We start from the raw sequence: 17,344 nt of genomic DNA, 5'->3' as shown, positions 1-17,344 counted from the left end.
AGAAAGTAACGGAGATTAATTTACTATTTATTTACAAGTGAGAAAATGTACAGTTTCTTACACTGAGTACAAATGCAACTCTAGAATGTGCATTTAAAAAAAAAAAAAAACTAAAGAACTCAAATATTGCATAAAAACACACATCATGCCAAAGCACTGACAAGTAATCTAGAGGTGGCCATTATATAAAAAACAAACAAACCCTGCACTCAAATTAGAATTGAAGAAAATGGCCATGTAATTGGGATACAAGTAAAAAAATCAATAGTTTGAAAATTACTATTGTTTCACATTTCAGATCCTAGACCTCTTATGGTCAGCCTTTTATAGAAAAGGGAAGGGGGGAGAAGAGAAACCAAACACTTGTATTCTAGGTTAAAAGGTGACCAGTATTTCCCCCCCCCCAAAAAAAACAAAACAGCCTCAAGCTTTTCAGGTCAAGTGTGATATCTAAATTTTAAAAATACAGAAATTTCTATATAAATCTGGGTTCTTCCTCCAAAACCATCTTGACAGTAAAGCTGGACTGAGGCCAATAAAAAAGTATTTTGTAACAAAATATAAAGAAGCCAATAGATGCAAGCAGGGACCTTCGATAAAGCTTGATACACTGGAACCGCCAACCTGAGCATCCCTTCATATCCAGTTAATAATCTAATGCAATCAGCTCACAGTACAAGATCAACCCAAAACTAGACAGCATCTCATCACAAACTCCTGAACAGAGATCAACACTCTCTCTCACTCGCACACACACACACACACACAAAAAAAAGCTTGTAACTTTGAGATGGCAAGGTACATTTGGTTAAATTAAGAAACATCCTTGTCCACGAGTAGGACTCAGCATGAAGAGGGAGACCAGGACACAACAGCACTAACTTTGCAACAGCTACAGAACAGAGAACTCTAGAGCAAGAAGAGTATTCAAAACATGGATATAATTTTCTGTGCGAGATGGTTTTCCTCTCAATAGCTGAGGCAGAATATTGTCCGTACGCTGTACTGTTTGGGGTCAACAATCCCGCCAGCTCTGTTCCACAATGGCAGACACGCGCTTCTCATATTCTCGTTTGTTCTCCTGGTACAGCTGGGCAGCCTGGCTGTTGGCAGGACTGTTTGGGTTTGGCTCATCCAGTAGAGACTGCAGGGGGGGGGGGGGGGGAATGAACATGTAAATCTTGAACGCAAACCAACCTTCGTTAATTGAAAGTCACATTTGGCCAGGTTTATACTCGCTTTTGATGGCTGCCGTGTTCACTCAACATGCTCAAGCGTGGAAAACGTGCATGTAGTGCAGTACCAATATAAATAGCATAGCAGGGACAGCATTACGCAATCTGACAATGTCCCCAACTATAGCAGTCTCTCAAATTACATATCACGAGCACTAACCAAAATACATGTGCTGGATCTTCTAGATTAGGAACAAACACGTATCCCAGAATAGCTGGCATGAAGTTGCTAGACATTTTACAGGTTGTAATGGAAACCTGTGGAACAAAAGTTCTTTTGGTTCTGATGTGCCAATTACTGGATTTTTTTTTTTTAAATGTACAAAAGCTGTGCAGCAAGAACACAGGCAAGTATATGAGCAGTGCCACTCACACTGCTACCTCTACATGCACACGTAGTCACACATGAAGTACAACTCTGGCCTTTTGTGGTAAAGATGATTTTGCCTTGTAAATACCTGTATAGATGTCAAAATTGAAGAAACGTCATATGTTGGACTCCACCGGTTCTGAAGAATGTCCAAACATATACTACCATCTGCATAAACTAGAAAGAGCAATTTTTTTTTAAAAATACAAGAGTAACACTTATGAAACGTGTACCCCCCCACACACATTCCAGTAAATGTCTAAAGCATTAAGAATGCAAAAAATATCTATAGAAAAAATTTCATTGTATGAAATTAAACTTACCATTGGGGTGAAACATTTTGGATACAAATCGGACTGTAGGTGGTTTGTTCGGATACTCTTCTGTGAATTCTATTGTTAGTTTGAAAGTTCCTGGGAAAAAAGATGATGAAAATAAAGCTTCATCCCAAATCATCACACAAGCAAATAAAAAAAAAAAAACATTACTGAAAACGTAATAATAATAAACGTAATAATAAGTTGAATTTATATAGCGCCTTTCAAAAAAACCAAGGACGCTTTACAATTATAGACAAAGAAAAAATAAATAAATAAAGGGAAATAAATAAATAGAAAGTAAAAAGTCCACCAAGTAGGGGTCAGGATGTAATTCCCGTAGTGTAGCAGCCACAGTCCCACCAAAAAGCGCATGAAAACGAGTCCCACATCTCCAGCACAGCCGCCGTCAGCAACATCGCTCAAACACCACGCCGTGGATCCGCAGAGCGCTGGTGTCCCCCAAACCGCCTGCACAGCCGCCGCGACGCCACCAAGCAACATCACTCGGAACATCACGCCAAGCGTTAAAGTGCAGAGTGCTGGACAACCACGATGTTAAAATGAGCAATGAGCTCACTGCAGTCCACAGCTGGGAGCACAGGCATCACCCACAGCGAACCAAGGCCTGGAGGGAAACCAATGCCCAAAACTGGGTCCAGAGCTACACCACAACCGGCCGACAAAACACTCAAACAAACATCAAACTACACAGAAAAAAAAAATTAAAATTGAAAAAGAAAAAAATAAAATTAAAAAAGCTCTGGTGAGAAGCAGCAGCCAGAATGCGCACGACGTATTCTCAACGTAGCTGTGAACAAAATGCTATTGCGAGCTATATGGAGAAGAAACTTGCATAACGTGAACTGTGCTACACTCTACAATTCAAATTAATTTGCCGAGGTTTAACTTTACTGCCCGTCCAAAAAAAGTTGCACGCATTTCATTGGATAGCCTCTGGCTTTGATTATGCCACAAATTCACTGTGGTATTGTTTTGACAACCTTATGCAACGTCAACATTTCTGTCCAGAGTTGCATTAATTTTTTTGCCAAGATCTTGTATTGACGACAGGAGAGTCGAACCACTCCATAAAGTCTTCTCCAGCACGTCCAAAAGACTTCCAATGGGGTTAAGGTTAGGACTTGCTGGTGGCTAATTCATGTGTGAAGAAAATTCTTCATGCTTCCTGAACCACTCTTTCACAATCTGAGCCCTAATTTTATACCCGTGCCATCAGGGAAGGGGGGAAAAAAATCCATTGCTGTGATAACCTGGTCATTCAGTACATTCAGGTCGTCAGCGGACTTCATTTTATTACCCCATATCGGTGCTGAGCCTCGACCTGACCAACTGAAACAACCATAGAGCATAACACTGCCTCCAGAGGCTTGTACAGTGGCCACTATGCATGACGGGTGCATCACTTCATGTGCTTTCCTTTTTACCATGTCACAGCCATCACTCTGGAACAGGGTCAGTCTGGGCTCACTGGACCACATGGGACTTTCTCCCCCCATTGCTCCAGAGCCCAATATTTATGTTCCCGAGCAAACTGAAGCCTTTTCTTCTGATAAGGCTCATTAGCAAGTGGGTTTCTGAAGGCCACACAGCTGTTTAGTCCCAATTCTGAGAGTTCTTGCCACATCTCATTATCTGTAGCCGCTTTATCCTGTTCTACAGGGTCGCAGGCAAGCTGGAGCCTATCCCAGCTGACTACGGGCGAGAGGCAGGGTACACCCTGGACAAGTCGCCAGGTCATCACAGGGCTGACACAGACAACCATTCACACTCACATTCACACCTACGGTCAATTTAGAGTCACCAGTTAACCTAACCTGCATGTCTTTGGACTGTGGGGGAAACTGGAGCACCCGGAGGAAACCCACGCGGACACGGGGAGAACATGCAAACTCCGCACAGAAAGGCCCTCGCCGGCCACGGGGCTCGAACCCAGGACCTTCTTGCTGTGAGGCGACAGCGCTAACCACTACACCACCGTGCCGCCCCTTCTTGCCACATTATGTGTAGAAACAATGTCACCTTTTCAAAGATGACCCAAAAAAAAAAAACCCCACACACTTCACAGTACTGTTGTCATCTCTTAGTCAAATGGCCACTAGCGAAGAACTAATAGTAACCCAACCTCCTTGTGTTATATACCCCATTCCCACTGAAAACCGTATACATTTACCATCATTATGCTGTAATGGTGTCCTGCAGGAATGGGAGCCAAGTCAAAACGTTAATCTATCCCCTGGCAACCTAGTAACATTTACAGAAATATTTTCCTATAGCGCCAGCGAGAATCAGAAACAATCAGATATACAGTGAGAGTAAAAAGTATTTGATCCCTTGCTGATTTTGTTGGTTTGCCCACTAATAAAGACATGATCATTCTATACTTTTAATGGTAGATGTATTCTAACATGGAGACAGAATATCAAAACGAAAATCCAGAAAATAACTTTAAAGAATATATTTTAATTGATTTGTATTTCATTGAGATCCCTCTAGCCAAGAGCACTTAATACTTGGTGGCAAAGCCGTTGTCTGTCCGCTGTGCTTGCAAACGTTTGTTGTAGTTAACCACAAGGTTAGCACACACATCAGGGGGAATTTTGGCCCACTCTTCTTTGCAGATCCTCTCTAAATCATTAAGGTTGGTGGGCTGTCGCTTGGCAACTCGGACCTTCAGCTCCCTCCATAGATTTTCGATTGGATTGAGGTCCGGAGACTGGCTGGGCCACTCCATGACCTTAATGTGGTTCTTCTTGAGCCACTCCTTTGTTGCCTTTGCTGTATGCTTCGGGTCGTTGTCATGTTGGAAGACCCAACCATGGCCCATTTTCAACTTCCTGGCAGAGGGGAGGAGGTTGTCCCTCAGGACTGCACGGTACATGGCTCCATCCATTTTCCCACTGATGCGGTGAAGTAGCCCTGTGCCCTTGGCAGAGAAATACCCCCAAAACATAATGCTTCCACCTCCATGCTTGACGGTGGGCACAGTGTTCCTGGGGTCATAGGCAGCATTTTTCTTCCTCCACACATGACGAGTAGAGTTTAGGCCAAATAGTTCAATTTTGGTCTCGTCTGACCACAGAACCTTCTCCCAATCACTTTGTACATCTTTGAGGTGATCATTGGCATACTTTAGGCGGGCCTCTACATGTGCCTTCTTAAGCAGGGGTACCTTTCGGGCACTGCAGGATTTTAATCCATTGCGGCGCAAAGTGTTGCCAATTGTTTTCCTGGTGACTGTGGTCCCAGCTGCCTTGAGGTCATTCACTAACTCCCGCTGTGTGGTTGCAGGCCGATTTCTCACAGTTCTCATGATCATTGCCACCCCACGAGGTGAAATCTTCTGTGGAGCACCAGACCGAAGTCTATTGATGGTCATGTTATACTTCTTAAATTTTCTCACAATTGCACCAGTGGTTGTTACTTTAACACCCAGCATCTTGCTAATGTTTTTGTAGCCCATTCCAGATTTGTGCAGGTCAACAATCCTGTCTCTGAGGTCCTGAGAGAGTTCTTTGGTCTTACCCATGTTGGAGAGTTTGGAATCTGTCTGATTGTCTGATTCTGTGAACAGGTGTCTTTCATACAGGTGATTAGTTAGAACAGGTGTCTTCAATTCAGGTAACAAGTTGATTGGGCGTGTCTAACTGGTCTGTGAAAGCCAGAACTCCTAATGCATATTAGGGGATCAAATACTTATTTCCCTCAATGAAATACAAATCAGTTAATATATATTCTTTAAAGTTATTTTCTGGATTTTCTTTTTGATATTCTGTCTCTCCATGTTAGAATGCATTTACCATTAAAAGTATAGAATGATCATGTCTTTATTAGTGGGCAAACCAACAAAATCAGCAAGGGATCAAATACTTTTTACTCTCACTGTATGCACTGTGACTAGCTGCTGGCAGTGACGTCAACGATGCAGTGATACTGCAACTGAACTACTCACACCACCTCAATTTAAAGCAACTGGCAGCTAAAACTCAAAACAACAAACAAAAAAAACAGTCAGGTATAAGCAAAAAAAAAAAAAAAGTGTTAGAAATAGCCTTTGCTTAAACAACAAAAAAAAAAGTGTTCAGAAACAGAAGTCTCAGAGCCATAACGCAGCTCGACTTGTGCCACGATGCTAACCAGCTAATGTCCCAGCTTGGGATTTTCACAATGGCCCTGCCAACTCATCGCACTCTGTAGCAGTCCTTTCACAGCAGTCAGGTGGGAATACTTTTGCTGTTACTTTTCTATTATGAACGACAGAGTGGGAATAAAAATTTGTTGCCTGCTTTTTACCTCATACAAGGGGCTTTGGTAGTGTTTCCACTATAGTGGAATATGTTAACCTTTTTTTTATTATTATTTTAAAAAGTCACTCTGTCCAACGTAGCAAAAGGTTCTCTCCGATTCCATCAGGTGCACATTTCAAAAGGAGCTGTCCCTGCTGCATAAATTTAAAAAAATAAATGATAAATATGCATTACATAACCGGTCTAATCAAATGCCCCAGAGGATAGAAGATCCTGCCTTTAACGAACAACCACTGTCAGTCATTTAATTTTAAAGCGGGATCCTCACAGAGCCCGTAGTTCTATCACAAATTAACTGTTTGAGTTTCATAACTTTATTTTGTCTACATATTTCACTCAGAACCAGAGATTTGCTCCTTTCTATTCAATAGATGAGTGCAGTTATCACTTCAAAAATCACTCACACACACACAATGATGAACTGGTTAAAGTAGATATGCAGAACCTTTATTTTTAAATACATTTCTGAGTGGATAGCATCTCCATCCTTGACTCTTGTATGCTGCATTACTGGGAATAAAAAAAAAAAAGTTAAAATCGATCGCAAAGTTGGCATTCAAGGTGCCCCACTGAGCCGGCCATTCCTGAATCCGTGATATCACGGCGGTAACCGGTTTTAAGGCCGAGGCCTTTTACAGCTACAGCCCAAAGTCATATAAATAAAAATTTATGGTGAAAGTAAGAAATACCATCACCGACTTGCTCAACTAAGACTGATTTGACTTCACCGATTGTGGGTTGACTCATTAAAACAGGATCGGTGACATAACTTACGCAACATACATGTACATGCATGCATTTTCACTGATAAAACATAAAAGGCTAATTAAATAATCAGATGAACTGAGAATCACATTCTGAAGCAAATTAAATAATCTTATACCGGTAACTTAAACACACAATACAAGTTACAGGTATTAATCTAAATGCAGATAAACAACGTGTTTTTTTTTTAATCCAAATGGAGAGTCGGAGCTTACCCGTCTGTGTTCTCGCTTCTTGAAGGCCGATTTTGTGGCCAATTGTTTTGAAACAATCTGACTTTCAGTTGTTCGTTCAGTCCTCCATTCATTTACTTCCACGTAAGGGCGAGATGGCAGCAACATCCAGTTTAGAAATAAGACGGCTGCTACACTCATTCTCTCCATAGTGTGTATTCCACCATTACTGCTCAACTCAGGCAATTACTAAAACCTGGGACGGAACGGGATGTCACCGGTTTTAGCAACAACCGTGGGGAGCTCACTGCCCAAGTGATCGGTCCCGTCCCGTTCCATCCCGGGTTTTACCAACAACCCTCAGCTCACACTCTGGGAGGACTGGTGCAACTGAACTTACTTTTAAAAAAAATAAAATACTTTACTTGTTTTATTTTTCTTTATTTGTTGGTACTGCACCCTCTTTCAATACAGGCTTATAGCCAACACTCCTCAACAGATCAGAGGTCTCGTACGAGTCTTCAGTAAAATGTGCAGAGCAGAGGAGAGACCACTTCACAGGCGCCCAATGTGCCCGTGAACTTCTCGCAAAACGCGTCCAAATCTTTGCAGTTTGAACATTCTTGGGCAACGAATGTAAAATAAATCCACCTTCTATCGTGCTGCTGCACCCGTCAGCAACACATCTATGTGGCATGGCGATAAATTAGCTCAAAATGGAGGATCGGAGTTGCAGTCAGCTCTGTTTTAGTATAGCGGAAATGGCAATGAGACCGATAGCTTTCCTGCTGTGACGTCATTCACTCAGACCACTATCTATATGAAATCACTAATTGTAAAAATTACTATTAGATTTATTGTTAACGCTTAAAGCTCATAGGCAATGATTTTCATTTTATGCACATTTGAAACTTTATACGTTAAAAAACCCAGTGTAATTTTCTTCTGGTCCCAAGAAGTATTGTTAATAAGTAATAATTAAAATAAGTTAGCGCGGATCGTGGCGAATCTCTCTTCAGCTATTTTCGTGACCACTCAGTGCATGACGTCATTTAAGCCAAACAAACCGCTTGAGTTGAGTCCACTTCCGTTTACTTGCATTGCCGTTCGGCTTGAGTGCAGACGTGCGTTCGGGAATTTCCAAAGAAAAACCCCAGGCCTTACTGTTGGGCAGTGAACTGTAACAACGGGACCGGTTCAGGAAGAAGTGTTTACCTTTTTCCGAGAGAGGAGAAGAGGCGGACCGAGAGAGTCAGCTTTTTCCGAAAAAGGAGAAGAGGCGGAGCGAGAGGGTCTGCTTTTTCCGAAAGAGGAGAAGAGGCGGAGCGAGAGGGTCGGCTTTTTCTGAAAAAGTAGAAGAGGCGGAGACAGTGGATTGTGTGCATGAAGCCAGAGGGCTGTTTTTTTTTTCCAGAAGAGGAGACGAGGCGGAGAGAGTGGATTGTGCGTGTGAAAAAGTCAAGCAGTCAAAGAAGAAACGGAGCAGCAATGCTCAAGCTAAAAGGAGAATATTGGAGGTAAACATTTTTACTTGCAACTGACAAGTCAAGAATCCTGAGGGATCCTGTACAATCACTGTGGAAATGAGACAAAAGGGATGGTTCCTTGCTTAGAGTCGGCTATAAATAGTATAATGCCGCGGATGGCAGGCTAATGTGGCCTACCGGCACACTGTCAAGTAATCGTTACCTATATCCGCTAGGGAGGGCGGTTTAACTATTCTTCAAAAGGGCTCTTATTTAGTATTACGATGAAAGTAGGAATTTATCATAACTACCAGGATAAATCGTTTGAGCGCGAGTCTTGTTGAGGTCCGGGGTCACCGCGATCAGAGTCGGCCGAGTCGCTGTCCGATTCCGAGGCCGCACGGTCAAACCAGTGAGCCACATTCACCGATTGCTTCACAACGGCCAGAGGTTCATACATACATGGTTTCATCTCTCGATATTCAATGTGGAGAGTTCCGACTTCAAAATCACTATCAGACATTTTACACAACCTCTCACGACCAAAGTCCGTACACGTGTGCTCGGTTCGCAGGTAAACACAGGGCTGCTCCCGGTCTGTTTGGCTTAAATTATGTCATGACGACGGTCCCCTGGCGGTGGAAGTGCGCTTAAGTGAGATGTAAACAAACCTTCGGAACTTGCGCAAAACACTATATTTTAACCGTTTTATTCAATTTTAGGGTGCAAATTAGACACTCGGAAAACTGAATTCGCTTTCTGGGTCGTTCTTCTAAACAATAAAGTTGATATTCTATGTTTCACCTCCGACCCTTGCCTATGACCTTTAAAACTATTCCTGTGCCATTCTTGAGGTCTCAAGGCATTTATAAACGAAAGTGAGGCCATGGTGCTGCATATGCGCTTTAAAGTGCATATTCTGGACCAATTTCATTTTTTGTTTTTATATGAAAGTATGTCCTTTTACACACATCCAGAAGGGTAATTTTGCACAAGGCCATCTGTCTTCAGCAGAAAAAAAAAAATGCATCTGGAAAAATCCCAAGCGAGTCTGGAGCCAGATTCGTGACGTTACCTGCGGAAGCGCCAGAGGGCTGCGCGAGCTTTGCACGGTTTCAGTGCACAGCCTGTGTAGACCAAGCGCTCCCATTTCTCTCTCACTATCCGGTCTTTTGGGAAACGATGAGTACTAATCCCATCATGATTGGTGCTGCTACACCCTCCTACGGTACATCTGTTAACCATTTTAATAATTACGGGATAACGTTGAAGAAATTTGCAGAAAACCACCAGGTCATTTTCTCAAACAAACCAACGCTGACGTAGGATCCAGAAGGAGGCGTCCCGAACGTGACGTCACGAAAATCAATGTTTGCCGGGAAATCCAAATGCCAAGTTTTTTCAGAGGCGGAATTTTTCTGATATTGCGCAAGGTAAAAAAAAAATTGCGGAGAATGCAGAATGTTACAGATATTTGACCAAAGTTTAATATAAAATAAGAGAATTACATTGATCTTGCTCCTGAATTTAGCCATGATATGCACTTTAAGCCCTCTAGAATGACTGATTAGTAAAGAAGAAAAAGAAAGCACAACTTTATTCATCACACTTGTGAAATTTCCTTTCTGCATTTAACCCATCTGAAGCAGTGAACACACATACCCAGAGCAGTGGGCAGCCATGCTAACAGTGCCTGGGGAGCAGTTGGGAGTTAGGTGCCTCGCTCAAGGCCGTCCCATATTAACCTGTGTCTCTTTGGACTGTCGGGGAAACCGGAGTACCCGGAGGAAACCCACGCAGACAGACGCTCATTATCTCTAGCCGCTTTATCCTGTTCTCCAGGGTCGCAGGCAAGCTGGAGCCTATCCCAGCTGACTACGGGAGAAAGGCGGGGTACACCCTGGACAAGTCGCCAGGTCATCACAGGGCTGACACATAGACACAGACAACCATTCACACTCACATTCACACCTACGGTCAATTTAGAGTCACCAGTTAACCTAACCTGCATGTCTTTGGACTGTGGGGGAAACCGGAGCACCCGGAGGAAACCCACGCGGACACGGGGAGAACATGCAAACTCCACACAGAAAGGTCCTCACTGGCGGCTGGACTCGAACCCAGCACCTTCTTGCTGTGAGGCGACAGCGCTAACTAGTGATGTTTGATACCACCGATTTCCTTTCCGATCCGATACTGAGTAAAATTCAGGCTGGTATCGGCGATACCGATCCGATACTTTTTGCAAATACACCAAATATGTCTGGTAAATCTAAAAAAAGTAGTGTATTTCAAATCATAGCTTCATAAAGAATACAAGACATCAGAGTAATGTATTTATTTATTTTAAACTCGGAAGTATATTGAGGTAGCGGCCTCATTTACAATATAGCCGAGCTAATATAACAGAAAAACCAAACAGAGGACACAAAATATGTGAAAATGGTGTTTCAAACACGAAAAAAAGAAAATAAGTAAAATAATAAAACCATTAAAACAAATTGTTTAATTAAGAACTATAAAAATAAAAACTTGCTTAATTCACGTTACATGAACATGTTAACATACTGAACTGATGTAAATAACACTTCACTTTCCCTCATTCAAATGTTTTTGTTAAGGAACAATAGCATATTTACCGTCTTCCCCTTTAGTCTGTTACGTTTTTTGCTCAGAACCTCTCCTGCCTTGGAAAAGACCCTCTCTCCCGGTACAGAAGTGGCAGTAATTCCCAGGTATCTCACTGCTAGTTTGCTCAGGGCTGGGAAGGTTGGTTCATGTTCTTGCCACCAAGTCAGTGCATCCCTATCTCGGGGAATCACTTTTTCTTCCGAGTACCGACGTACTTCAATAAGCACATCACTGGCAGCTGACCGGTGATGATGTCCTAACGAAACCTGCATCTCAAAAATCAGTCCATATCCCTCCTTTTGATACAGCTGAACCTGAGGGGGCAGGACTCTGGTTTGGCCCTGAGGCAGAAGGCCGTAAGATAGAAGGCTCTGAAGTAGAAGACCCTGAAGTAGAAGGCCATGAGGTAAAACTAACAGTAGATGTTGAGCTTGGAGCTAGAGTGGGAGCTGCCTCTCCTGTCTGATAGACTTCCTGCATTTCAGAGTAGGGCTGGGCGATTTTACGATTACGATGTTATTCACGATATAAAATCTCTACGATTAGAAATTAGACACGTACGATAAGCCTACGCCTTCAATAAAATTACTTCATCCGAAGTTTTGACAGACACGCGAATAGCCAATCATAACTAAACAGTACCGCACGTAGCCAATCAGTTGGAAGAGAGCCACGTCAAGTTAGGTTGCGTGCACACACAAACACACACGTGTAGCAGCAACGCACAGCATGGCTGTGGTGAAGTTTGCAGGAGCGCAGCATTTCTCCAACAAAGCGTGAAACAAAGCGATTATAAAAATGAGCGAGAAGCCGACTGACCGGAGTTCTGAACAGGAAAAAGTCAGAGCACTGCCCTGGAGGACATCGTTGAAAAGAAGGGCCAGAGATCTTCGGTTGTGTGGAGGTATTTTGGATATTTAAAATCGGACATACAACAAAGTGTTACACAAAACCTTAAACACACTGACGTACAGGATTGCACTTTTTTTCTCCTTGCAGCATAAGGTTTACACGTCAATATGTCTTTGTTTATTTGAAAGCTGCTAGAATTTGCACAAATAATTAACAATGGTATATAGTTTTTATTTTTCAGTTTATTCATTTGAATAAAAAGAACAAAAGAATGTGCATGTGAATGTTTGTTTTGGTTCTGTGAAACTTGAAGGCTTGTTAAGCTATTTTTGTTAGTTAGGAAGGAACTACTAATTTGTAATGTTCATATTTTGAGCAGAAAATTAAAGAAAATACAAAAATGGTGATTTGATTTATATCGTGATATCGTTATCGAAAATTTTGAAAAAATATATCATGATATAATTTTCTCATATCGCCCAGCCCTATTTCAGAGAGGAGACGTTTTTTCATTACTTCCACATTGTCTGTCTCGAAAACCAAAATGTTTAAACCTAACATCCAGAAATGTACTGGCAGCTAGACAGTGAATGCTCTCAATACCCCTGAATCTGCGCTGACATTGCTGTGCCAGTTGCGTGGCAAGGGAGCTGCCTTGACGTTCACAGGCTGCGACAGCCCTGTGAATGAGTGACACGAGCAGAATCACTTTGGAGACTGAAACATACTTTTCAGCTGAAACTTCCCGTGCCACTTCTTCAAATGGCCGTAGTGCATCAACTGTTTGCTTGATGAGGGATAATTCTCCCTCATTTAAGCACAATGCATTCCTCCCCAAAAGGCAGAGGGCTGTGGTCACAGCTTCATTTTGCTCACAGAGTCTCTCCAGCATGTAAAAAAACTGAATTCCAGCGAGTATCTACTGACTGGATTAGCTTGTGCTCTGCCACTTTCAACTGTTGCTGAATACCCCTGAGCTTCTGTGTGGCCTGTGTGCTGTGGTGAAAAAAGGACACGATCGCACTGCATTTCTCCAGCACTTTCACAACTTCCGGGGACACTTTTTAAACTGTCCTTTACAATTAAATTCAGTGTATGTGCAAAACATGGATGATGCCTCCATCCAGCCTTGTGCACTGCAGCAACCATATTTGCACCATTGTCTGTCACAACTGCAACAACCTTGTCAGTTATGCCCCATTCTTCTGTGATGCGTTTAAGCGCTAAACTGATATTATCTGCTGTATGCTGCCCATGGAAAGTGTGGGTTTCCAAAACAAATTCCCTCATTTGCCAGTTTTCAATGAGATGACATGTTACAGTCAAATATGCCTCTGTGGACACTGAAGTCCACATATCAGTGGTAAGTACAACACTGGAAGCATTTTGCAAAGATGCCCTTACTTTGCCTTTGCATTCATCAAACATCTTTACAAGGTGAGTCTGTCAGTTTTTTTCTTCCTGGGAGTTTATATTTTGGGTCAAGAGCTCTCACAAATCCTTGGAAACCTTGGTCTTCTACTATGGACAGAGGCTGGAGATCCTTCACAATCATCTCTCCCAGGCATCTTGTGAGTGCTGCTGCTCTTGGGGAATCATCTTCAAACGACATAAAATCGCAGAGCAAAACAAATGATGGGGCTACTCTGCACTGAATGCTTAATCTTATTTAGATTCAACTATGCATGTAGTCTCTCCAAATAGCCCACAGTAAGGGGATACAAACACTTACTGTTTTATAATACTGGGTGACTCAAATTGAAATTGCCAGTAAAATATTTAATTAAATAAATAAATGCCACAGTAATTGCACAAGTTTGTCAATACCTAGATTTTAAAATATTCATTTAACAGTTAAAGCAAATTCGACTGATTGTAAATAATAGACATATTTTAGAGATAAAATGTTATTTTTATCCATCTTTTCTAGTATACAAGTTCACCATTGCTGTTTTATTGCAATTGCTCTGTATAATTTAATGACACCTAGTCTATGTAATACACTTTAAATGATCAATTCTTTAGGAAACCTTACCTGAATAAATCTAGGCTTTTTTGCCTATGTGAGATTATCTCAGTGATACACATATTATTACTCCAAGCTGAACTCATGCAGCTATTTGTTGAAGCATGTATTTATTTTGTTACTTATTTCATGACCATATTTATTAATTTGAATAACTCCAACAGCAACGGGGCTTAGTGCCACTCAAAGCTCCGCATTTTCTCCCTCTGTACCTGGATATTGCCTGCCTGCAGCACCGAAGGACTCCGATAGAGACGTCTGTCTTGCCCTAGCACCAGCACCTGACACTGTGCTCTCCTCTTCTGTCCACCTCATATTCTGTTTTGTGGTTTAACCTGAGGTGTTTCACCAGGTTTGTTGTGTTGCCACAACTCCTTACTGTTTTTCCACAAACATCACAAACCGCGTCTTGGCTGTTTGTGGAGCTGAAATAGCTCCACACATGACTTCGTTTATGTTCTGCCATTGCGTCTACAGACTGAGTGACTGACGGACTGAGCAGCGTGTCGCAGCGCTTACGCATTAAGCACTTACCCAGGCGGAAGAAAAAGTAGTTCCCACCACCAACCGCGTATCATTTAGACAAGATCTCAATAGTTTAGTTACTTTCCACTGTGTTCCTGTTAATGATATACATTACCTCAAATGACTGAAGTATCAAAAGTATCCATCTTGATTTGAGGATCGATTTTGGAGCATAAAGATCTGGTATCGGAGGTATCGATGTTTCAGTATCGATCCGCACATCACTAGTGCTAACCACTACACCACCGTGTAAACCTCATCTCATCTCATCATCTCTAGCCGCTTTATCCTGTTCTACAGGGTCGCAGGCAAGCTGGAGCCTATCCCAGCTGACTATGGGCGAAAGGCGGGGTACACCCTGGACAAGTCGCCAGGTCATCGCAGGGCTGACACATAGACACAGACAACCATTCACACTCACGCTCAATTTAGAGTCACCAGTAAACCTAACCTGCATGTTTTTGGACTGTGGGGGAAACCGGAGCACCCGGAGGAAACCCACGCGGACACGGGGAGAACATGCAAACTCCGCACAGAAAGGCCCTCGTCGGCCACGGGGCTCGAACCCGGACCTTCTTGCTGTGAGGAGACAGCGCTAACCACTACACCACCATGCCTGGCATTCATATTTGTTAAGTCTCATTTCATCTCATTATCTGTAGCCGCTTTATCCTTCTACAGGGTTGCAGGCAAGCTGGAGCCTATCCCAGCTGACTACGGGCGAAAGGCGGGGTACACCCTGGACAAGTCGCCAGGTCATCACAGGGCTGACACATATGGCCCTTTTCCACTACCCTTTTTCAGCTCACTTCAGCCCGACACGGCTTGCGTTTCGACTACCAAAAACCAGCACGACTCAGCTCGTTTCAGCCCTGCTTAGCCCCTAAAACTCGCACCGTTTTGGAGTGGGGCTGAAGCGAGCCAAACCGAGCCGAGTGAGGCTGGGGGCGTGAGCAGACACTCCCCTGTGCACTGATTGGTGAGGAGGAGTGTCCTCACATGCCCACACACGCCCCGCGAGCACGCTGGGATCTGTAAACACCGTAAACCCGGAAGAAGAAGAATTACAAATTACGAGAATTTCTGAAGCCTTATGCGCCTCGCCTCATCTATACACTCTTGCCAGTATCTGTCCGCGTTGTCGGTGACAACAAGCCACAGCACCAAGACCAGCAACACTAACGACTCCATGTCCTCCATGTTTATTGTTTACTCTCCGGGTCGTGAGACTACCGCTTAAAAGCTCACTGATGTCACTGTTTGCGCTGCTTAATGACATCACCTGACGTCCACCCACTTTCGCTAACTCCACCCAATGTGTCCACCCACTTCCAGCCAGCACGGTTCAGCGCGGTTGTAGTCGAAATGCAACTCCAACAGCCCCGCTCAGCCCGACTCAGCACGGCACGGCTCAGCCGCGTTGGTAGTGGAAAAGCGGCATTAGACACAGACAACCATTCACACTCACATTCACACCTACGGTCAATTTAGAGTCACCAGTTAACCTAACCTGCATGTCTTTGGACTGTGGGGGAAACCGGAGCACCCGGAGGGAAACCCACATGGACACGGGGAGAACATGCAAACTCCACACAGAAAGGCCCTCGCCGGCCACGGGGCTCGAACCCAGGACCTTCTTGCTGTGAGGCGACAGCGCTAACCACTACACCACCGTGCCGCCACTATTTGTTAAGTAAAACTAAAAAACAAATAATAAATTGGGCCCTGGTAAAGTTTAGCATGAAGCACAGGGGCCCAGTAGTTTAATTTGATTTTTATAATAGATTAAAAAAAAAGTGTGGTCTTATCTGTTTTACAAAATCAAAACAGGAATAGACAGGCTAACTTACCATCTTCAAAAGGTGTCCCCTCCGGGCTAAAAGACGAAAGGAGATGAACAAGGTTAGTTTAGAGCAGCAGTCAAAAAGACCAACATGTGCTAACAAGTTCAATGCCCAGTTCAAAAACGTCTGGTCGCATACGATACGATACATTACAGTTAACCACCGTGAATCACCAAACTATGGCCGGCAACCTTTTGGCTTGGACATGGAGAACATTTGCCAGCTGCTAGATAAACATCTGACAGCAGGTCCGGTTAATTATAAGTTGATGAACGATGCTTACCCAAAAATGACAGCGTTCCAGACCATTATATTATTTTCTGAAGGCGCTCCGCTAACTCCTGCAGGCGGATCCTCCTGCAGCCTGAAAAACAAGTCGGGAAAGAAATCCAATGACACTGAACATAGCGATTAGATGATTTATAAAGGGTTTACCCTTATAACTACAAACCTTTAGCGCGCCGACATACTACATTACCTAAACAGCGTTTCTATTTCGTGTTATTAGAAAGCCGCCATGTTTAACCCACCAGGAAACGCTGCTAGCAAGCTAAAGCTAGCGACAGCGCTCAAAACAAGAGGCCCTGTAAAAATAAAACATCCTTTCACAACGCTTACCGTTTAAAATCCCTCATTAAACGCCGTCGTGCTGGGGTAGACATCTTGTTTAATTCGAAAACAAAAACTTAACCATAAGGTATCGCCGTCCGTGGTTTTAAATCCGGATAAACTGTGGAGTTTCGTGGCGCTCAGGCGGCTGCTGTTAGCATTAGCTTCCTGCGCGCGAGCGTCGCCTCGCTGTCTGCAGTGCG

The 17,344-nt window shown here is 43.2% G+C and overlaps 1 protein-coding gene across 1 annotated transcript; it reads right to left on the bottom strand.

The window, feature by feature from the left end:
- Window positions 1-14: 14 nt before the first annotated feature.
- Window positions 15-17,344, bottom strand: ube2a (ubiquitin-conjugating enzyme E2A (RAD6 homolog)). Its single transcript, XM_060927762.1, has 6 exons — window positions 17,151-17,344; window positions 16,816-16,896; window positions 16,539-16,564; window positions 1,929-2,018; window positions 1,694-1,782; window positions 15-1,144 (listed from the first exon to the last, which is right to left on the bottom strand). The coding sequence occupies exons 1-6, from the start codon at window positions 17,192-17,194 to the stop codon at window positions 1,016-1,018; spliced, it is 459 nt and encodes a 152-aa protein (XP_060783745.1). The 5' UTR covers window positions 17,195-17,344; the 3' UTR covers window positions 15-1,015.

Source organism: Neoarius graeffei, chromosome 8 (assembly GCF_027579695.1).
Source record: "Neoarius graeffei isolate fNeoGra1 chromosome 8, fNeoGra1.pri, whole genome shotgun sequence".
NCBI lineage: Eukaryota > Metazoa > Chordata > Actinopteri > Siluriformes > Ariidae > Neoarius > Neoarius graeffei.
This window is presented reverse-complemented; position numbering and strand designations above follow the sequence as displayed.

What these genes read in the sequence shown, in the direction of transcription:
- ube2a (XM_060927762.1), bottom strand. Translation starts at nt 17,194, where the DNA reads ATGTCTACCCCAGCACGACGGCGTTTAATGAGGGATTTTAAACG. An exon ending in GGGGACACCTTTTGAAGATG is followed by an intron (nt 2,019 to 16,538) that starts GTAAGTTAGCCT and finishes CTTTTTTCCCAG; the next exon opens with GAACTTTCAAACTAACAATA. An exon ending in CAAAATGTTTCACCCCAATG is followed by an intron (nt 1,783 to 1,928) that starts GTAAGTTTAATT and finishes TGCTCTTTCTAG; the next exon opens with TTTATGCAGATGGTAGTATA.